This window comes from Megalops cyprinoides, chromosome 5 (assembly GCF_013368585.1).
Source record: "Megalops cyprinoides isolate fMegCyp1 chromosome 5, fMegCyp1.pri, whole genome shotgun sequence".
NCBI classification, from domain to species: domain Eukaryota; kingdom Metazoa; phylum Chordata; class Actinopteri; order Elopiformes; family Megalopidae; genus Megalops; species Megalops cyprinoides.
Genome location: NC_050587.1, coordinates 6,410,720 through 6,434,804, shown reverse-complemented (window position 1 = coordinate 6,434,804; position 24,085 = coordinate 6,410,720). Strand labels below are relative to the sequence as shown.

The 24,085-nt window shown below is 41.4% G+C and overlaps 1 protein-coding gene across 1 annotated transcript; it reads left to right on the top strand.

The window, feature by feature from the left end:
• The first annotated feature begins 7,855 nt into the window (after positions 1-7,855).
• Positions 7,856-13,177, top strand: LOC118778246 (bone morphogenetic protein 3-like). Its single transcript, XM_036529678.1, has 3 exons — positions 7,856-8,268; positions 9,192-10,075; positions 12,436-13,177. The coding sequence occupies exons 1-3, from the start codon at positions 7,989-7,991 to the stop codon at positions 12,625-12,627; spliced, it is 1,356 nt and encodes a 451-aa protein (XP_036385571.1). The 5' UTR covers positions 7,856-7,988; the 3' UTR covers positions 12,628-13,177.
• The last annotated feature ends 10,908 nt before the right edge of the window (positions 13,178-24,085 follow it).

Genomic DNA, 24,085 nt, shown 5'->3' with positions numbered 1-24,085 from the left:
CGGCATTGAATGAGAGGGTGATTTGTCACCTGAGATTTTCAACATTTATTCCATAGCATTGTTTAGAGTTTTGGATCCCGCCTCACAACGTTACCTAGCAACCTCTGGTGGCTTACACCTCCCGCCCACCCCTGCCATGTTTCTGGTATGAAATTGCACAGCTGGGATAGAGAGGCAGGGGTATAACGCCTCCACATCTCTACCCTGTGCGCATGGCCCTTGCACACACCCATGACTGGAAACAGGACTGGGGCTATGGCAACATCCAACAAAGGAGACACCAAACCACTGATTAATTTATGTTAGCAAAACAAAACAACAACAAAAAAAAAATCAGCTCAGCTCATCCTGTAACAACCTTAGCTTACCACCTCCATGCTGATATAGTGGGCTGTGTGCCTAAAAATGAGGCTTCACCGGGAATCTTATCTACTCCAAATATTCAGTCATTTAATAAGATTATTATATTTTTAAAGATGGTTTAAAAGGTAAAACTCTTTGATGGGCTGATTAGTCTGTCCCAGCACTATCGAGAAGTTAAGGCTGACCACAATTTTAATGCAAAAAGGCTCGTCTTGATTTCAGTGCTGGTGTGTGCATTAGTGACTGTATAAAGAATGTATCTTGAAGCACTTTTTCTCAAGACAAATGGGTTGCTTCTCCTGGCCAAAACTATATTGCTTCCATGCTCAGTTCCTGCCATGCACCTGTGGGTCTGACTGCATTTGCTCCTGTAAAATTATTTGCTTCGTTATTTTACTTTATGAACTTTTAATAGGAATAGAAGTCCTTCCAGCTCCTGAATGAGCAGGCTGACCTGAAGCATTGTTTGTTCTGGGGCGAGTGTGAAACCCTATCTTGAGTATGTGATCAAGCTGTTGGCCATGATAGATGTTTTTGGAAAAGAGGGAACATTCCACCGTCCTTCCAGATATTTACACGTGGTGAACACACATTTTACAAGCAGTTTCCGGTGGTCAGAATTCAAACGAGATATTTCCTGCAGAAGATGCTTTCTGTGTTTGGATAAGTAGCCAATTAATGAGCTGTGAGCTGGCAAGGATACAAACTAAATGTCAGCTCTGACTTTTATTTGATAAAATCGAGTGCAAAAACTAGCATTCTGCCATTACAATTGAAGAAAGGAATCTGAAAAGTATCTTTATTGTATAACGTTAATTAATCACATTTTGTACTGAGAATTGTACAAGAGAATTTCGTTGCTCATTTTGATGATCTCTGTCAAGGTGACCCTGAAAAAGCAAAGCTTTTGGCAAGGAGGTATTATAAGTCATTTGAGATTTGGCATTATAAAACAATACAGTACATGCTTTGGTGTTACTGCCTGATTCACAGCAATAAGCTTTGTGTACTAAGATAGTGGATCTGAAAACAAGCCACAGCACATTGAAAACACATAAAAAAGGTTTTGATTGTTTTAACATGTGTTGTGGATTTCTCATTTCCAGAAAAAAACTACTGACCCAACTGCCAGAGTAGGTCTTCATTATGTTTCTAGATTGTAAGCAGGAAGTTCAGGAGAGTACGGGGGGTACAACATTGACTGTTAACCTCACTGTACTGATTGCAAGCATAGGCATATACCCGTATGACTACCAGAAAAACAAAAGTGTGACCCAAAATGACAGAATGCTTGGCCATGATAACACGTTGTGTCCATGGCCTGGCTATGGAAAGTGTGAAGCACAAATCAGTCATTTTTCCTTGGTTGTCATCTGCAAGAGTGCTCTCAGAGCCCTTTAATCAAGAAGTCTGTAATCAGCTGCTTCAGCTTTTCCTGTACTTCTGCATGCTCCATGTATCTGGGTGTGCTGCAGAGTTTCCAAAGATCCTTTTCAATGCCAAAAAATGTGAGCCACGGAGGTAGGCCATATCTCCAGTATTTAACCCAAGCACTGAACCACCTGGCTATAGAAATGATAAATTCAATACCTTGAGCAGTTGTTTTGCATTTTAAAGGCCGGAAGGGCAAACCCAAAACCTGTCATTTCGTAACCACTGGTGGTCAGTGCTTTGTTTGAATAACAAGGAAAACCTGCTGGATCCCCCTCTGGGGGACGTTTCATTTGGAACAATGGATCCATGTCAGTAACAGAGTCAAAGCTAACAGGGACACATGTATCCTTAAGAAATGCTGTGGTCATCAGTTGAGTGGGTAGTAAGCTTCACTCTCACTCCTGGGGCACAGAGGACTGTGACTGAGTCTCTCATGGTGCTGAAGGTTCATGCAAACTAATTCATAATCATCCTGAACCTTTATTTTGCAGTCCAGTTCTTCCATTCTTCCAATACAATGTCTCTCAAAGGCTAATTTGCTGTTATATGTGGTCAAATGTAAGTGTAAATATTATATTCCTGTGCTGAAGCTCAGTTAAGCTAACAAGAACAACAAAAACTCAAATAAACAGAAACACAATTGCACTTTGAATATGATTCCACTGCCTAATATTTTGATGAGTGTTTTTTCCACATTTAAACAAGTATTACTATTTTCCACTTGGAAAACTAGTCTGAGTTTGAATAGAGATGCGTAAATGCATCTTTTCCTAAGCCTATGGACCTGGCTGTTCCCTTGGTTCATATGTGGCTGTTGGTGGAGGTGATTACCTCCCAGGAATGGACTAGACCCCATGAACAAGGGTGGGAGGGGTAAGAGAACAGGGGAGGAACATATATGACCATGCCTCTCTCTGAAGCACTCTGGGTGATACACATCAGATACTGGCAGATGTGGGGGCCATGTGTGAACCCCCCCCCTAAGCTTCAGGCAGGTTTCTCCTAATCCCTTCATTTGAGTGTGATTTACTGTGGTGTGCCATGGGTATTGAAGGCAGGAGAGACGTGAGTGTACACCGCTGTACCGACTGTAAAATCAGTTTTTATGTTTTCGTGTGATGTTATTCAAACATTGTTTCAATGTGTTTGACTTCTTTACATGTACTGAATACCCAGCAGTATCATAAATGAAGATTTCTTCTCTTTTTTAAACTGAAAATTGCAACAGAAAGCTCTCTTTGAAATATAGACTGTGTGCCTAATTAGGGTAAACATTCCAGATGTGTTTGCGGTCAAGAAATATTTCCATGGCCCACATGCTAATGGCAAAGCCTTTACGTTTCACCAGAGACTGCTACTGAAACAAATCTCCCCTAAAATGTTCAGAAAGAGTCTGACATCGGACAAATGAGGGCAATATTTCAAAGTCTAATGTGGCTAAGTGTAAGCTTTCAGTGATTTATTTTTTTATGGTTTTGGTCATTACCATTTTACATCTGTTGTTTATCATGTATTGAACTCTGTAAAGTGAGGGAGATATGACATATACACATTGGCCTCCTTCTGCTGTGTTATCGGGATCTTGCATAATATGCAGACGTTTTTTTTCATCTTTCTCATCCATGAGTCTCACACTGGCTGCATGAAGACCGTGCTCCTGGAGGCTGTCTGATCTTCGGCCATGTCTCCAGGTGGGGAATAGCCGAGGTCTACGAGAGCAACCTTAAGCACCTGGAAGTGTGACATTTGGAGTTATGTTACTGTAAAACAGCTGGATCTCAGCACAAGCGCTGGTGATGAGAGCAGCTAAAATGAACTAGCGAGTCACATGGGGAAGGAACTCACTGCTCGTATGGGCTGAAGTGTGCTTTATTACCTCTGAGAACACTGATTAGAGTCAAATCTGTTAAAGCTTTTATTGCTGTGCTGCAGTAGCCATTTAATCCCACAGCAAGCGTTAGAGCTGACGGAAACACGGCATGGCTCATTTTGTGCCTGAAAGTTTAGATAGATAGTTCATTAGTTTATTTAGCAGGGATCACACACAACACATTGGTTGCACCAGATATGTAGCTAATCTGCAGCTGCAGTCCCAGTGTATGAAGGACATTAAAACATATAACAAAAAATATATTGCAAGCCATTACAAGTATGTTGCTGTTGTTGGTTCTACTCCTTGTGTGTCTTGTTTTCCACACTTCTGGCTGCTAATTTGCCATAAAGTGAATGCTGCTGCACTGTAGTGTTCATAAGGAAACATGCTCCTGGACTGAATACTGCTTTTGTATGCATCTAGAGGTCTGATTTGTGATTTGGCGTGTGATTTGGCGTTGTCTGCATTCAGGAAAATAAGCATTGCAATGCTGAAATGAAATGATAAGAAATTAAACTGATGAGGGACAGTAAATGGTTTTAAAATACTCTAATAGCAACATTCAGGCCCCCTATTGCCCCCCGGCAACCAATTCACCTGAGTATTCATTACTTGATTATTCATTTTGGTGATAGACCTCTCTTTTATGATGGATTTAACTAATTGGACAAATAATTCCTTAAAGCCAATTTTATGATATGGTATCATAACATTGATTTTCAGTGGTGGTGGGTAATTCCAGTAAAGGGACATGCAGTTTATGCAATGTAGACCTACCTTATTGAGGTACAAACACATCTTCATAACATTACGATTTTTCGGTCACCATATCGCTACATCAGTCGCCTCCTTCCAAAGACTTCTCTGCTGTGTAACTATTACGTTACCATTGGATGACCCTCACGCAGTCGTTACCTTCGTGGTAGCCTGTTAATCTTGTGGAGGATGCTGGGATCATGCAGCTGCTTGAACCACTTAAACTGACATTGAAAATCGCACCTTCCTGCTTTTCCTGTGTCAGAGTTATACTTCATGTGTATGGGGAAGCAAAGAAGCAAAGGGGTTTATCGGTGAGTTGAATGCATATTTTCTTTATTACTTGTTTATGTTATATATGTGACGTCTAATAACAAATTTATATTAGTTTTAGTTGCCAGGCTGGAGGTGCTTTACTCACATCGTTTTGCAGTGTTTTCATTTTACTTTCACGTTGGGTTAAATGAACCCCTCTGAACGACCCTCTTCATATCAGTGAAAAACTGATGCGCAAAACATTTCTGATATCTATCCTGAAAGCAGGTGTTAGTCATTCACTGCAGAAACAAGCCCTGGAGCTACATGCCATAAGACATTATCTAGCAGGTGGCGAGAATGGCATTATTACGTTATATAAAATAATAAAACTCATAATCAAACTACATCGCTGCAGGAATTTTACCCCCATAAACAACAGGTTATTTTATGACCGGGTGGGGCACGGGCAGAGGAACCACTGCCAAGACACAATTTCCAGCCGGAATTTATATTATTCCAACAGGAATTTAGTGCACTTCGCCAATGCCACAGTGTTCTGAGCGGCGAATCTCCTTCTGCATGCGCACATAATCCAGTTGCCATGAACAATATTTAAATAAGTTTTCACAAATGCATCAATATTCATAGCGCTGTCATTATTATATTATAAACAGATACAGTTTCAGCGCATACACAAAGAGGCGTAGTTCGGGGTGGGAATCAGTATGTGTGGCGCAGTCATCATAGTCTTGTACAGAATGAAGAGCTGCTGATGATCTAGGCACGCTGCCCACCATGTCAGTTTCCAGCTCCTGAGCAGCTGCTGATCGCTCGCTCGCTCATATGCGCGGGCACACGCAGCCGCCTCGCCCCCGAAACACAACAGCGGCCTGGCTGCGCAAAGGCTCGGAGATCGTGGAGAGCTACGGGCAGGTGAAGGCAATTAGAAACTGCAGGTGCAAACTCATAAAATGATAAACAGTATTACTGGGCCATGGTCCTTGTGGTAGTTACGATGTTCACGTTACGACTAACACGATGTTCGGATCCTGCAACGAGCAGCTGCTCGTTAGAGGTTCAGATGTTTAGGGGTTTAACTAAAAGTAATAGTCAATACAATCATTTTGTCTACATTAAAGTTATATGTATAGAGGGTTTCTATTTTATGTGTTATTTACTTTACATCTATGGCAACCTTTGCAAGCAGAGACATTTTTCTTGGATTTCTCGCATGAACTATTTCAAAATCGCAGGGAAAAAAACTCTACTGGAAAAGCTATTAACGTTACAAACTCCCATATTTCTGTTTTTGCGCTGATGTGACGCGACAGGCGCCGTAACCTTCATGAACGCCCTGCTACCATGTGATGTGTCCGGCTCCGGACCTGCGGGGAGGCGGTGGCTCGCAGGTGTTCGGTGTGCATTTCATCCACTCTGGTTGAAGGCGGGGGTTTTCCTCCATATTTACACACTAGACAGGCGGAGATCTTGGGAAGGCGCTGCAATGTCCACAAGTACAAATGAGATGGCCGCTCTATTTTTCGTGCTTGAGCCCGGAGGTTTATGAGCCAGAGCTATTTTGAAAAGTCAGCAGCGCCGAGAGCAGAGATTGGGTTTTGCTTGCGCTCTCGTTAGGGTGAAATCGTGATGCAGTGTTCTGAGTGTGGTCGAACACGCCCCAACCACGCTGCCCATTAAAGACCAGTCGAGGCACTGTGAGCCCAGTTCTGTCACCATGTGGGTCCACTCTTGGCCACCAGCAGTGTATCGCCCACAGGGCCAAACTCTGGCCTGGGCCGAGAGCCAGTCCGCATACTCACACAACTGTTATCTTGACGGAGCTCTGGCAGTCTAGGTTCAAAGGCTTTCATCTTTTACATCACAGATCTTCAGCAGAGGCAGATTAAGTTGATGAAGCTGACAATAATGTGCTTAAAATATGTACGAAAACATGTGTCCTGTAGTTAACTTCGTACGCTATAGTAATAGTTGCCACCGTAGAGGTACACCTGCGTGCGTACTGTATACACATACACTGCACATCTGCGGACTTTTAATTTGGCAGATAATCTTCAAATGTAGACTTGTATATCATACGACTCCCTAGACCTTCGGAGATCTCTCTCAAACACGCACCCGTCGAAAACACAACGCGCGGGTATTTTCACATCAAATGTTGACGGGGAAATAATTATTCCTCCTGAATGATCATGAGGACTATACAGAGAAACGGTATTAAAAGTCATTATAGAGATTCATTTAATGTGTGGGGAAATGCGATGCACAGCCGGAGACAGACTGTACGTACAGGATGTGTGTGCTTAACCGCACTGAACACCACAAAATACAGGAGAGCCCTTAATGCCGGCATCAAGCCATTTCATTGAACCCCGCGTCCCAAACCGATGCGTTGCAGGGACACGCTCCACCAATCCAGCTGCAGCGTTGGAAGCAACTGAACTGCAGACTGCATTTTGCAGCTCCTCAGACCGTAGGGTTTGCCATTAGCTGGTGTGGTGAGAAAATGATTGTCCACAAAGACCTAAAAAAATCAACCCACCTATTGTGGGGCATTCAAGGTAGAATAAAGGGGAGAAATCTACAGAAACTATTCTTATATATTTATTTTGCAAATAGATTATCATCAATTTACCATTCGATGTTTACCAGGAAAATATATTGGAATATTTCACCAGAACTGGAAAGCTGGAGGGCGGTGCGTTGTTTTCTATAATTTCTACACAAATATGTCATCACTATTAAAAATAATACCTGCCACAGTAACTTGGTAACATACACAGAATAGCTGGTAGCCTATATATGTCACTAAGAAACAGCGTCCAAAATTCTGAATTATGTGTAATGCGGTTCTCTGTAAAAGGTGCTATTGCAGTAAGTGCCAGCAGAGACAACAGCACAGAGACGGTGCAGCAAGCCCCTGGCGATTGCCACAACATGCTTTATCTTCAATGAAAGTTGAGAAGGGGTGCGATTGGCTGTCGATTCTGAGATCAGCCCAGATCCCAGATACAAAATCAAGGGAACTCGCCCTCCGAAGTAAAACGGGTAACGGTAAAGTGAATGAACAAAAAAAGTCTTAATGTGCAAGCAACTTCCCAAGGACTTCACCGTAACGTATAAGTGACGGCAGCAAGCTTCTGGAAGTGAACACTTTGCATTCTCGGCGAGAACTGTCTTTCAGGTGATGATATCCCATCTGAGAGATAAGATCACTTTGGAAACCTACGCTGCGCGACAACATTATTCATAACTTCTAAACTCGATATTTGAATTGAATTGAGGCATGGCTCGCTGTCAGTGCGCGTTTCTGCTGCTTCTCGGATGGAGTTGTGTTTACAGTGGATATTGTATTGTGCTAAAAGAACATTTCACGGGGCTGAAGAGGAGCGAGGAGTGGGGGAAGCCGGACAGGGCTCGGGTAAAAGATCACCCCAAGCACGAGAACGACCCGCTTATACAAGATACAGTGTCTGAGCACATGCACGTGCTGTACGAGAAATACAGCAGAGACGGCTTTCAGTTCAAAGATGGAAATACAGTGCGCAGCTTCAGAGCTCACTGGGGTATGTACCATACATATATATGATATGTGAATATATCCATAAACTGCCTTTGAGCGCTAATGAACAAAATACGTGTACTTCTCTCACAGTGTTAACGTAAACAACAATAATAAATCAAATTTATAATAACGTTTTTGTTCTGTATTTATCATCCCTGTGTGTATTGACTTTCTTTATTATGCCACTTTCCAATACATTGTATGAGTATTGGGCAGAGGGAGTACACTTGTTGAAAAAGCCAAGGCGATACTTGAGAAATTAATACGGCACTTTACAGAGACGTCAAGCGCGTGCAACTCTGCTGAATAAAATAGATAACAAATAGCAGATTTCTGCCACAGCATGCATCATGGAATGTACCTTTGTGGATTTGTTCAGGTTACACACAGTTAATGTTACGAGAGAGAAAATGAGATTAGTTTCTGATGCTTCACTGAACTCAAAATAAGGCATGTACAACATATTTGGAAATAATCATTGTAAGGGTGTAAAGAGATCACAACGTGCTTTTCTGATGGTAAAAATGTTTTTGCTTATATGAAACGATAAACATTGTTTATGTTCTTAGGATTGTACTTGCCTGCCGATTAGGTTTATGAAACTGGCTGCCTGTTTTGTTTTCTGTAATAATACCGCGAAAATAAGCGCGCAGGTGATGGCTCAGTGGCGTGTGCCTCCTACTAGTAGAGATACAGAATAAACTATGCTAATTCTAAGCAATATACAGAAGTTCAGAACTCCTTTATTTTCCTATATGAATAATACAGCAAATAAACAAACAAGCATGACAGATAATGTTTAGCTTATTTTATTCAAGCTGTGCTGAAGGCCATACAGTACTCTCTTCGGTGTGTTGATATAAATTTCAAAATATAACGTGGGATGTAATATGTCATTTTCTGACGGGTCTGTGTTGTATTTAGGTACTATCAACAGCACTCAGCTGCAGATCTTTAACTTAACATCGCTAACCAAGTCAGAAGACGTCCTGTCTGCAACACTACACTACCACATAGGAGACCTGCAGAACAGCAGTCAAGGCCGTGCCGGGTCAGAGACTTGCGGTCGTCATGGTCCCAGAAAGCAGACCCATGTTCATCTCAGCATCTGGAGTTTTGCCTCTGTAGATAATAATGCAAGGACTCGGGGCCACTTCCTTATCAATGTCTCCACCCTCTACAGGGACTTTATATCTTGGCAATGGAAAGACATAACGCGCGTCGTCAACCAGGCAAAACATCACGGTGAACTCTTTATCGGAATCAACGTGGCGTCACGAGGGCGCAGACCTTGGACAACGCCGGTGTCGGACCGTTCCTCCTATATCCTGGTATACGCCAATGACTCGGCTATCTCGGAGCCGGACAGCGTGGTGTCCGCGCTGCAGCGCCGTACAGGACTTCATAGACTGGGAGCGAAGACGCACAACGGCACGGCGGAGCGCAGGGCCAGGCGCTCCGCCAACATTCTCCTCCCTCTGCAAAACAATGAGCTGCCGGGGACAGAGTATCCGCACAGACCTCCAGGATGGGAGGAGACGAACCCCTACGAGCCGCCTGAGAACAGGTCGGCCAAACGCCCCAAGACGAAACCTCGGAAGAACCATCACCACAAGATGGCGCTGCTGCAGTTTGATGAGCAGACAATGAAAAAGGCTCGCAAGAGGCAGTGGAATGAGCCACGAAACTGTGCCCGCAGATACCTGAAGGTGGACTTCGCCGACATCGGCTGGAGTGAATGGATTATATCCCCTAAATACTTCGACGCCTACTATTGTTCAGGATCCTGTCAATTTCCCATGCCAAAGGTAAGAGTTTAAACAGTACATCTGATGAAAGAACCTGCAGCACATTTTTATAAGCTGCAACAGCCTTGACATCCAGCGGATGGCGATGTCTGTACAGTGGCCAGATGAGTTGATATTCCAAACTCTCAGCCCAACAAACTTGTAAACCAGTCTCTTCTGAGGATTAATCGGTTCAGGCACAACAGGTGTATTCTTTCATGAGGGGAGCATGATGGGAATTTTCTGTAAAAGAAACACAACTGTTTGCATATGTCATGTAGGAGTAGGGCATGGGACTAATTATGATGTTTGCACAGAGACCTCCTGTGCCCCTTAAATATATTTGATATAGACCTAATTGAAATACAAACCTGGCCAATCTTCATTTTTATTTTTATTTACATTTTTATTGGCTGATTTTGTTCTTTTCGTGAGGAGGAGATTCCTTTGCATTCTTTTTCCCTCAGAATACTGGCCCTTGCTAATTAAAATGATTCAAGGGAGCCCCCAAGTGGAACAAGAAAGTAGTGGCGTGCACATTATGTGCGCGGTTATATTGCACTGAGTGATAAATTATATGCGCGGATATTATTTCAGGCTTCGTTTTTATTCCGGTAGATTATCTGTTGAAAAACAGACATTCCACTCATTCGTATGGGTCAGAACACCGTTCAATGGGTTTGTTTAAGCCCACAGAGGAAGGGAAAGTGACAGAATCATTGATGTAATATGTCCACTCCCAAAAGCACCATCGTAGTGTAAATACAACCACATCCAGCTGCCTGTCAAACACTGGTCATTTTCGGACAGAGTGATAATGATATTTTCATTTGCATTGTACTCGTTTCTCACTCACACACATAATCTCCAAAGAATAACCCTTGAAACCTAATGATATAGGTTTCTTTCAGTCAAATGGAGTTTAATTCTCATTTTGAAGGACATGCAACAAAACTGTTTTGCCAGAAATATATTTAAGAACATGTTATTTAGCATTTTTTTGTACAATTTACCTTCAAACATAATTGATTGAATCACTATGCTGCTCACAAGCTCCAGACATAACATATATGAGATGTATAAAGCTTTTTTGAATGAAACAATTAAGTCCAGTTATGCATTCTTATGTAAAATTGATTTGCTGCAATGTGTCATATGTGCCAAGTGTAAAGACCACAGTAACTGCAGAGCATTATAATTGACATTGATTTTAACCCAAAGGGTGTAAAACAACCCACAAAAACAATAACTCAATATTCAGACTAAACGTAGTGGAAATCTACAGTCATTTGTGCCATTTTCTCTACACATATCTTCAGAGTACAGGCAGTAATTTCTAAATGTGATGACTATATCACTTATTCATGTCATTTTTTTCTTTTTTTCTGAATTGCCTGAAGGTGTTGATATGGTTTATTAGGTGTCAGGAAGCATGCAGCTCACCTGCCTGCCGAGGCCAGATTCATGCCCGGGTGAACTTCTCCTGCAGTTGTGAAACTTCCTTTGTGAAAACACCCAGTCAGATTCCTTTGTTAAATACAGGAAGTTCTCCCTTTGTGAGGCCTGGTCTTCAGGCAGGCTTTGGTGGCAGCTCGTGGGATGTTGTTTGTGTTCAGGGAGATGGATACATTTAAAAAATGTTGCTCCTGAGTGAAAACAACCAGCTCAATTACAGAGAGGAAGCACGTCTGCATCCTGACATTGGGCATTCCAGAACAGCTGAAAAGCAGTGTTCACACAAAAACAGCTTTTTGCTTACTTTTGACACACATCCAAAGTCTGCATTAATGATCTTTCTTGACCTGCGGTCAATATTCTGGACCTCTCAAATGTTTACTCAGGAGAGTAAGCTATATGGAAGTTATAAGCAGGGTTTCATGGCCCATCCTGGTTTTGGTGGCACATGAATGCACCTCCTAGACACCAAGCTTGCCCATCACAGGACAGTGGGCTGAGATCTAAACCAAAAAACTTTCAGCATAGCAGTCTCTCAACACAAGCTAGTCTAGGGTGAGGAAAAGTTGTAATTCATGCCCATCATCTCAGGCAGTGTTCACCTCAGACTGTGCAGGTTGTTGTAGATTGTTGGTTTTGGGACTGTTGGACCCTTTAGCAGCATTGTGATGAGTTCACAGGCCCATATATTGGTGTATCTCCAGCATTATTCCCTTTGCCCTCACAGTGGAGGGAGTGCTTTGATTCCCCACTGGGGCACTGTGTTACTCAGTAGAGATCCAGCTGTATAAATGGGTGAGATTATACCCTATGTAAGTGGCTCTGGATAAGAGTGACAATAGCATCATAATGTAACGAGTGAGACAGCAGAACATGGGAGTGCTGTTGCAGCTTGTGTCTGACCCCCATGCCCTCTCTCCCCACAGTCGCTGAAGCCCTCCAATCACGCCACCATCCAGAGCATTGTGCGGGCAGTGGGCGTGGTCCCGGGCATCCCCGAGCCCTGCTGCGTGCCGGACAGCATGTCCTCCCTCAGCATCCTCTTCTTCGACGAGGACAAGAACGTAGTCCTCAAGGTGTACCCCAACATGACCGTGGACTCCTGTGCCTGCAGATAATCCTGCTTCACCCCCTGTCCTCCCACCCCTAACCTCCGCTTCCCCACTGCCCCTTCAATTTCCTTTTGCACTGGAACAAAGACTGCACCCGAAATGCTAGCAAAATGCGAAAGAGTGAAATGATTCATGAAGACTATCTTTTCCTCTTGTGGAAGCTTGAAAGCAAAAGACAGAAGTGCTGTCGTAACTCCTGAATCATGCCTGGGGGAGGAGGGACCGCTCAGCTGATTTCATTACATTTGCATGATGTAACGATATTTCTGCACCACGGCACGGCAGTTTTCACCCAGACATGTTGCTCTCTCTCCACTAGAGTCACAGACTGAATCTTCGTCCTTGAAAGATGTTCCCTCCCTTTCTGTCAGATAGATGAAGGACTGCAATATCTATGTTCCGGCACCACAGGGAAGAAGATACTCTGTGTCTCAGCTGCAGCGCAAAGATGCTGAACTCTGGCTGATAGAGCTGGTCTTTCCATGTACCCCAGTCTCTGCAGGCTCTTCCCCAGAATATCTCTGTGTGTATGGAGACTGCGTCTCACTGACTCAATGACCACACCGTTACACTTTAAAATCACTTTTGTGTCATGAAATTGTGTCTATGTTCTCACGTTCACATTATAGATTATATCCTCTATATGGGAAAATATTGTTATCTGTTCATGTAGCTGCTAAAAGATCTCTCTCTCGAACATACACACACATTTCAAAGCCAAAGTGTTGTTGAAAGTGCCTTTTTGTAAATGTATCTTAAAGCCACTTGTCTGAATCAATTGCACAGCAGCAGCAAAGCATTGTGAGACCTGACGTGACTCTGCGTAGATTACATGATGATGTGCATTCCTGCCATTTTCCCCACTGTCTTAAAATGCTGCAAAGTTCATCTTGTGCTCAGTGCTCAGGCTTGTGTATATGATAATGGTTACTTCAGGAACAGATGCAATACAACCAACACCTTAATCTCAGAACTGCAGCATTTCAAGGATCCAGTGGTGTGAGTCCTCTTTGTTATGCCTTAAATGCTGACAGTCAACAAAAGATACCAACACCAGAGTCAAAGTGAGGCATTGCCTTTCAGAAGTCAGGCTTTTGTCATAAATCCTCAATTTGCTTTGAAGAAGTAACTGTACCATGAAAGATGTTCGATGTGACTGCATATTTTTAAAAATGGCATGAGGCATTTTTCCATCATCCTACCATTTATGCTAAGTGCAACTGTACCTGGGTAAAGTGTTTTTATGCATTTGCCCCATTTTGGTTATCAGTGATTTGATATCATTGAATACAGCTGAAAAAATTAGAGGAAAAATGACTTTTGGGAGTATAATATTTCTCTGAGTACAACCACGACCACTTCCACAGCTATATTGTCCCCATTGTTAGGGTGTGAATGGCCATTCTCTAACTTCTAAATGACTGAAGTATGTATTATGAGGAAGCAAGCTGTCTGTCTGCATATGGCACTCTAACCCTCCTGTCTGAGCAGTTCTGTGCCCTGAAGGGGTTCTGTTTGCATATTTTGCCACACAGATGTGTTTCTCCTGCTTCTCAGTACGGTTTTCATTGTATTCTAATCTGGCTAGGTTTGTGTGCACAGAATGCATACAAATATATGATATAATGGTTTAATATGGAATAGAAATGGATATATTAATACAGAAGAATTATTATAATAATTATTTTCACTCAATTGATCACTATTCAAATGTACAGATATAAATATTTGAATTTATTCACATTCCTCCAAGCAGATTGGTAACTTTTTCTATAAAGATTGCATTTGTTGTCCATTTATTGAGGCAAATTGTAGATCTTCAAATATAATTGACCTTGTGAAATGATATAAGCAAGAAATCTTTCACTGCATTTAAATTGCATTATTTGAGGATCAGAATAATGTTACTACATGACACATGTCGTGTTGGTTTTGTAATTAGATGTGAGACCTAAAGCTGACCCTCTTGCCATCAGTTAGAAATGTAGGTTTTATTGTCATTTCTGATGCGTCACTTCCTTAGTACATGACAGTAGAACATAAATCAAAATATTCACCTGAGTTATTGTTAGCAACATTTACTATGTTTGTATACACACATTGAAAATGGTTAACCAAATATTTATTTAAAAATAGAGACTAATGTGTTCAATAGGTATGTATATTGGTGTTGTATATACTGTAGGTCTATGATATGAATACAATGTTTCTTTTATTGAAGAATAAAGTGCCTTTTGAAGTAACTCATTCATATCATGTTTTGTTAAAGGGTACATGGGACTGTTCTCTGAGACAATCCTCATCTGAATTCATGTTTGGCAAGTAATTCCAATTGGGGATAATTGGAACTGGACATTTCTGGAAAAAGATAACATATCCATTCAGAAAATGAACCCTGGGGAAAAGTGTGTGGCTGGGTTTCCAGTACAGATCACTCAGCCTTATCAAGGCTCCTTCATAGATGCTAGGTGCATCTAACACTGGGGTTGCCTTCATGTGAAACCACCCCCAAGGATATGTCAGGGAGATGCTGACATCACTTTTTCAGGATGTCTTTCTGGTGCCAGGGGTTGCTGTGTATCTAATTGATAGGATCCAAAAATGACTCCTCTTTTAACAAGTTATCAATTTTTAGCTAATGAAGCATTTTCTTTAGATTCCACAGGATACAATAGTTCCTTCAGTAACTGAGATTAAATTCAGTTTTAACCATGTATATTGGCTTATTGTATAAATTCATACTGCAGTACTACAAGATTATTCCATTGTTCTTTTAGTAAACAGTGCATTGTGTATGTAGAAAATATGTACCTAGGCAAGTTTTATGTACAGTGAATGCCCTTGTATTGCAATTTATCTTGCTAAAAGTATCTGCATCCCTTTCTCATAGCCAGTGCAGTAAGATACTATAGCACGTTTTTCTCATGAGTGCTTATTCAGTCAATACATTCGTCTTTGTTTTACGGATTTGCCGTTTTTACAGAGCATGGCAGATGAGGAAAATGAATGGAGCGGGGTAATTTTGCATTTTGATAAATTTCTGTTCTGCATTGACAACCAACAAACAATGCCATTTCACCCCTTCACCAATGAACTGATCAAAGAACCAATAACATTGTTTGATTTAGCATAGCTTCCTACCATACCGTAAAGTCTGTCCTATAAAGCTGTAGCTTTAGGTAAAAAGAAATGTCTGTACAATAAGCTACATAAAATATATTTGTATATGGAATAAAATATTACAAGATGCTTTTTATTTAATTCTTTCTTTTTGCTGCTTTTGTGTGTGTATTTTGTGATCAAAAATGCAAAAGTTTTTGATGACAATTATGGGGCATGACTATAGAGGAGAGGGGTGGAGATATATGAATCACATGACCCTTGGAGTGACAGAAGTTAGTGCTGATATACACCTTGTGAGTGTCCTCTTTTCCAAGGGAACAAGGTGCACTTGTTGAACTTGTTCACATCATGGATTGTGGAAGACTTTAATCAGTAACTGCTTTGGAAGGCCCCCTCCATCATTAAGCATTTAAACAAATTAACAGTTAAATATGCTGTTTCAAATTATGCCACCATTTTCATACCCTTTACTTAAATTCAGATTACCAAAGCATGCATCTGCATTGTTATGTATGTTGTGCATATTACATAAAAATGGTCTATCAACACTCAAGAAGATCGGCTTTCAAACTGGCTGCCCCTCAACAGAAGACACGTCTATGCAGAGTTACCTAAGCCTTATTTCATACACACGTTTACCCCAGGCCAAAGCATGGGCATAGGTAGCTGTGTTTGCAGAGAAATGTCTTTAAAAGCCCAGCACATCCAGGCCTCCTGCTCTGAGCACAGAGTCACTCCTTTATTCCCTCTCTCTCTCACTTTTTAGAGGTTTTTACCCACCTGCAATTTGCCAGGGCTCGCTCCTGTGTTTGTGTCTGAGGCTTGGTATGTCAGGTGTCTTAACATTATACAACAGAGGCAGAGGCCCTCATTATCTTTTGTGGTACTTTGATGATGGCCGCACAAAACACTGAATGGTGTATGAATGCCATATGTAGCTTCCTGAGGGCTTGCGTGCTTAAACTCTGAAACGTGAAGAATTAGTTACAGTAGGTTTTGTGTCTGACAATCTGAGGGTGATTTTTCCTGTTCATGAGCATACGCCTGTGGAAAATGTGGAAACAGCTACATCTAGCTAATCATTTGCATCAAATAATTTCAGTGAACGGAGCGGATAAATTACGTTTTCATCGTTGTCATGGTTGTTTCCAAAATCAGTTTCAACAGTCAAATAAGTCAAAATAATTCAATGACTTCAACCAACGTTACAGCAATGCCATTCACATCACAGAAGCAGCATACAAGCAAGCCAGTGTAAAATGAACATAACTTAAAATGCAAGCCAGCGCACAGTTTTTTTAAAAAAATGTTTTCACTTATGAAACACACATGGCCTGAAGTTTCACTTCCTCTTTAAGGATCTCAATGCCTATATATTTGAAGTTTATTTGATTTTTTTTGAAGATTACACAATGTTTACGTTTTATGTCTTCACGGGTTGTATGAATGACTGTGCTTATGGTCCCTATTACAAACAGATGGCTGCACGTTTCACCATTGGTCTGTGCAGTCCCCCAAATAGTGCTTGCACTGTAAAGATATTGTGAAAGAGCTGTTTAAAATGAAGCTGACAAAACTCTCACTTTTGCTGGCACTGCATCAGAGAGACAGAGCATCACTTAGAACTGCATAGTATCACACATCTTGAACAAATAGCCTGTCCTCACATACCCAGTGTGATTCCAGCAGGGTCTGAGCTCATGAGCCTCACAATCACGCAGCGCAAGTCCTAGACTGGGATGTGAGTGGCCCACTGCAGAAAAAGAGCCTGGCTTCTTGGGCAGGGACTAGTCAAACTTGCATCCGGATTCAAACAGGTGGGGTGTAGTGGTTTTCACACTGGAGTGCAGTCTGGTTTTGCACGGTCTCATTCGTCATGCTCATTCATTTGTGGAACAGTCCAGAGTGGGTGTCCTCACACAGCCAGCAGACTCATACCAGGGAAATGGAGCTTTGGTTCTGAGCATGGAGAACCAGCAGGCGCACAGTTCTCGGCTCTGTACTCTGCCAATGAGAGCTAGTGCCCTGCTAAGGGTAAGAACTGTTTAAGCAAGACTTATGTGCTTAAGTGTCAAGAGTAACTAAAATAAAATAAAGAATTGTGCGAGTATTTGTTTGGTAGGTATGGTTATTCCACAGATGACAAAGAATTTTTTTCTCTCTGAGAAGAAGTGATTGATATGTGGATTGTGATGGGTTGGTCTCATGTTGACTCTTGGTTGTTAAAACAGAAACCAAGATCCCAAACAATCAGACACAATGACGTTGTGCAGGTGGGAGATGACGAGACTGATCCAAGATCAGATGTTAGGGTGGACTGGCAACTGGATGTATTAATGCAAAGCAGTTGCCAGTCCACACCAGCAGGAATGGCTTTTTGGTCTCTGGAAAACATTGATTTCCCAGTATCACGTAATATGAAATATGAAACGTTCACCTTGGAGAGTGGAAGTGGTCTGGCTTGAAGTCGCACTGAAACATCAATTATCAGGGCAGACAGCAAGTTTCCATGGAACACATTGCGCTGTAACATACGCAGTTACCATGCTGCTAAGACACATGTTTACACCAGGAGAAAAATGGAGATTTGAGTTGTGTGAGAAAAACAGCTCATTCAGAGGTTACCGCACCTCTGTTTGTTTGATAGCTTAGAAACAGTGGGCACGAGAGGTGAAATTGTTTCAGACTGGATTGCATCAGAATAGCATCCATAGTTTCCTTTAAACAATCTACATTCCACTTCATTTCCCGATCCACAATGCCAAATAAAGACTGTCATGCTATTCCAACAAGCCTGGATGTTCATAAGTCAGAGAAAGTTAAAACAAATGCATGACAGAAAAAAAAAATCCAAAACAAAAAACTCTGTTTATACATTTACACATTTCATGCAATCAGAGAGTTTAACGGTCATTTCTTTGGGCCAGGTGTTTGAAGTCAGCTCGATTGGCAGATGGAATAGATAAGAATGCTAGCAGATAAAAGGACATTGAATGTGATGAAAAACATCTGCTTTAGCAGGCTGGCTTTGTGTAATGGATGACTTCACAATGACACATTTTTGAACTTAGTAACAGAGACCACTTATAATGGATCACTGTACCACACACTGTACAACATGGAAATCGATCATAATTAATAATGTTCTCATTATGTCATAATTGACTACAATGTACTGCACTCCAGTGGGTGTTATTTGACTACTTGAACTTGAATTTGAATGTGGATTGCACTTTTCATTGATGCTAGAACTGGGGTGGCTGTTGCTTACATACAGTATATGCAGGATTATTGTTGTCCAAGTACTATGAATATAATGGGTCTCTCTTCTTTAGGCTGTTGCATAGTCTGTATACCCTGTGGAAATACTTGTTTGCAAAAACAAAGTTCAAATACAGCCCCAGTGGAAAAAATAGACTACATTTCCAGTATGTTATTCAAAGCTAGGGTTAACTCCAGAAGCTCACTCTCTGGCCATGCAGTCACTAGTACCATGCAGTGATGCTTCTGTTCATCACATCTCAATACCTAAAATCAACTCCACGTACAGGAGATTACATTATTTACTGTTTATAGTGTCCTGCCAGGCTGATTCCTCCTCCATCATATGAGAATGCCCTATAAACATCCCTAATTCTGCCAAACACAGTGTCCAGGCAGTGCTCAAGTATCTACTACAGGTAGACACCCACCTGTCCACTGTAAATACTTTCTATGGTGATATCTCATTCAAATGTTATTGATGGGATCCATTATTAGCATACAGTGATACTGTGGTATGTTACTCTGGAGATATGAGAGTCACAAGCTCGCTTACAGCCATCTACATTGTAGAAGATTTGCCTCTCTCAGTCAAATTATTATAGACCCATCAATCATAGTTTTGATCTGGTAGATTAAATATTTATTTTATCTGCACTCAGTGTACTTTAATGAGTGTTTATCAGAGAATAAGTAATCTGATGCGTATTTTTTTGCTTTATTTATCTCTACTTCGTAACTCTTATTACATCACAACATACGTGAATGGACCTGATGCTAAAAGTAAAAAACAACAAACAACACAAAACAAAACAAAACCAAAAGCCAGAGAATAGAGCATAGCCTTTGTCAAAGAAACCTCCCTGTGTATATTGTGCCATTAAAAAAAGACAGATTGCAGATTTTAGGAAATATATTCAAAACGTATCTGACATTTTTATCGCTTGTCATTTATACAGTGTAGTTCTAATGTTTCGGAATTTCTCCCGGCGCAATGCGATCTGCCGCGAGGGGAGCGATCGCTTTGACAGGTTAATCTAGCGGACTCACGGCATGGAGGCCGGGCGGAGCTGAGTCAGAGCTTTCGCTCCCTCTCCGAACCGGGCGCGGGGGGACCCGCACCCCCGAAAGGCCGCCGCCGCCGTGAATGGGGCATTGTGGGAGAGCAGAGGGACAGCCTGCAGGGGGAGGGTAACGTTCCCGTTCGCTTCCATTAAGCTGATATTTCACTCCCGGGTTTCCACTGATGAATAATGCAGAGCGAGGCCGCAGAATTCCACATTCGGGGTGCTGGGGATTCACTGGCATGTGCTCCCTCTGTGTTTTATACAGACTGATGGAAAGAGGAAATATACACTGTCAACATCACTTAAGCGTTCTACAGAGGATACAATATAGTTTTGTATGCTGCTTACTTATGAGCCTTAATATGACTAACAGTAACACGCTGTCTCTGTCCTCAGATTCCATGAGCTCTGGCTGCTAGAAACCGCAATGTCTGCGCAGATCAATCACGAACATCGTTTTAGATGCAGGCCCATCGTGGAAAATACACATGACTCATACATATCTGTTTCTCATCCTTTGCATTCCTAAAGAAATTCCTCTGTCTTTGAGTAATAGTGTCTGAAGAGTTGAGACTAAACAATCATTTTAAACTGTAAGTTTATTTCTGGTAACAGTTACAATTTGACCCCCCCCCCCCATACTGAAGCCTGGACTATTCTCCACCCATTCCTACTCCCAACATTAATCACACACAAACTCACACAGATCTGCACAGTCACTTAACTTATATAACACTCTACATCATATCCTGTGGAATTTATATTTATATTTATATTTTTATATTTCTAAACCTACCACGTGCCTTGATGCCCTTGCTGTAAATATTTGTAGCTTGTTCTGTCTCTAATGTCACACATTTTATTCATGTCTGTGTTATTGAGCCATTTGTGTTTATTGTATATCTGTGAAAATTCTTGTTCTTGTCTCTCAGTGTCACTGTGTTATGTCGAACTGTTGTATTGTCACCGTGGGCCTGAGAGAAACGCAATTTCAATCCTCCGTACGTCCTGTGCATAATGGAGAATTGACAATAAAGTTGACTTTGACTTTGACTTTGACTTTGACAATGGTGTGAGAACAATGCGCCAGGAGTTATCAGAGGTATGGAGCTGGCTTTCAAATTTGCGTGTTTTCTAAGAACCCCACGGATCCGGGACTCAGGGTTCGCAGGCTGAGAACGCAAGTCTTACAGCATTAAATATATATTAATATCCGTTTACACTTTGATTAGCCACTAGGTGGTGCTATGTGAACACAGAGTAACTGCAAATCACCTGCGAGGTAGGGCTGGAACGCACGTATATACAAGCAGTACCCTGCTCAAGACAATCTGACATATTTGTCTATAAAGATATGTGGCCATTAATTATTTTACAACACAAAATCTTGATTTGTGACAAGTGACAAGCTATGGGAGAGGGAATGAAGAGTGAGAAAATGTCTGAAAGCAAAGTGAAAAAGTATGTAAGGCAACAAAGTTACATGCTTTTTCATTTAGAGCTGTTTATTCTTACATCAGTCTCTGGATTTCATTGAAGCTATGACAGGGAGCTGAGAAAGGTTTATTTATTGAACTCTTTCAGTATGTGTGAGGTCTCTCTCTTCTTGTCAACACACACGTGTCTAAAGATACTGATTTGCATCTTGCTGATCTCAGTACAGTTTCCAGGGATGCACTGTGTCAAAAGTGCCTGTGTTTCTGTGTCAAAGCCTTCAGGCTACTGTGTTATCCAGTCAGTAAAAGACAGAAAAAACTCACAAAGGCAATGATTCCTCTTCACTGCTCACTATTTGTTTTACAGTATTGTAGAGTCCCATTTGCGTAGCTGTGGTCAAGGGTGACAGTAATCTAGAACAATGGCAGGAAAATACTTTGACTGGCTGTCAGCATGGTGAGAGGCCAACTGTGGGATTTCACAGAAACTTTGAAGTGTTTGTTCACATTTTGAAGTACTTAGCACTGGTGCCAAATGCAAACCTAACTATTACAGTTTTTCTCGTATGCTTAAACACATTTGTCCAGTCTGACGTCACATTTTCAAAACAATTAACACACAGGCTGAAACAGAAGCTGACTGGCCAAAATGACTAATTTTGTTTTCAAAATGCTCTAACATCCACAAAACATTAAAAACATGCAACAAAAGCAAATATTTCCCTCAAGCACCACAGCTTGTGGTCAAATATTCTTTCAATCATTACACAATGGACAACAAAATATAAAATACAGCTATCAATATGAACCGGTTCAACCTTAATTTGTGCTATATGCCTGTGCCATTTGTTGATACTTTACATAGTTACAGTATGCGCCAAAAAAAGCAAGCAAGCATATCACAGCATGAATTGTATTCTTTTCTCCCAAGATGATTTTACTAGAGATAACAGACCCCGCTGCACTCTGCATCTGCACTTTTTTCACTTTGAGATGCCCTGTGGAAATAGTGTAAAAAAGAGACATTTAAGAAAATTTTCTTCATTCATTTTATTCTTGTGTGCAGGTCTTTCTGTGCCCATGAACTGTTGTTGACATGTAAGACCTACAGTAAGCACCCAGACGAGACAAATTCGGACATTCAATATGGTACAGGTTTTATACTGGATTCCTTCTTCAAAGAACCAATAAAGAATTTCACCCAAAATGAGATACACTCAGAAACAAATTTATTGTACTGCATCAGATTTTTCCATGTCAATTTTTCCATATTTTTCAAACTCAGAAGTTCTAAAGGACAAGCCATGATTGATGACATGGTCAATAATTGTTGCCCGAATTTGATTTGTAACTTGAGCTCTATTTTCTCTTCTTGTTGCAGCTCCTCCACCATGCATGCGAACTCCTCTTCCTCAGGCCCCTCTGCCATGGCCTCTTACTCTCATTACGTGCCTTTGGACTCTTTGATCCACGCTTGCAAATAGCAACACAGAGGTGGCATCTTTTATAGATGGATACTGATTGCTGATGGCGGCGGAGATGGCGGTGGAGTACGTCCGAATTGTGTCCTTACTACTCGCTCGCATACCCATAGGACGTACTACAGTAATGGTCGGGTAGTATGTGCTTAACCGACGTTAGTGCATACTGAGTATTCGGATGCAGCCTTCTGCTGTGCTAAGAGGGTGATGATGAAGATCAAGTGGATCCCAGTTCCATTAAGTGTGTCTTAGTAATCAAGAAAAACTGTAAAATGACTTGTGAAAATAACAGTAATTGACAACAACCTATCTTGAAATAATACACTGCAGTAACTGAAAAAGGATGTCATTTAGTACTACGTTCACTAATTACTTGCATTGACATTTGCCGTGAAGATTTTTAAACAGTGTCTTGTATAATTTGCCATGGCAGACAGTAATTCTACCAGCCTGCAGGAGTAAATACAACAGCACTGAGGAGATTTGCTAAACAAATAAAGTAGATTGGACTCCCCAGTATTGGTTCATCAGAATTCTCCTCTGGATTGCATCCAAATATGTGTTTACTGTAGTGTTTATTTAAAGTTTCAGCTCTGCACATATAGCCTGTGCTACTGCTTTCAGGGGTAGCGAGGGGCGGGGGTGCTGGAGGGGGCATGCCCCTCTCGGTGTTGAGAGAATGTAACTAACCACACTGTAATACAATATTTATGTGATGGATAACAGCACACCCCCCCCCCCCCCCCAAAAGCATTCACATGAAACCTATGCTCTTGTCACAAGAAGAAAGGTCAGGAAGTCAAATAATATCCCATAGCTTGCCTCCAGCTGCCCTGAAGGGTTTGAACACTTGATGGTGCTAGTGACACATTTTCATGTACAATATAAAATACAGTGGAGCTGAATAGCATTGCTTCCAAATCTTAATTAATGTCATACAAATTACATCAATCAGCCTTTCTTATCACTCTCACACTCAGAAACTCAACAAAGAAGCACAATTAAAAAATTAAACTTGTATTACGTAAATCTGTATTATGTGGATTCTGGAATATGAACTATCACTGCTAAGTTATAGATGTTATAATACAGTATG

Coding starts and splice junctions, on each gene's coding strand:
- LOC118778246 (XM_036529678.1), top strand. CDS start 7,989: ATGGCTCGCTGTCAGTGCGCGTTTCTGCTGCTTCTCGGATGGAGTTGT. Junction 8,269..9,191: donor CAGCTTCAGAGCTCACTGGG/GTATGTACCATA, acceptor TGTTGTATTTAG/GTACTATCAACAGCACTCAG. Junction 10,076..12,435: donor GTCAATTTCCCATGCCAAAG/GTAAGAGTTTAA, acceptor CTCTCCCCACAG/TCGCTGAAGCCCTCCAATCA.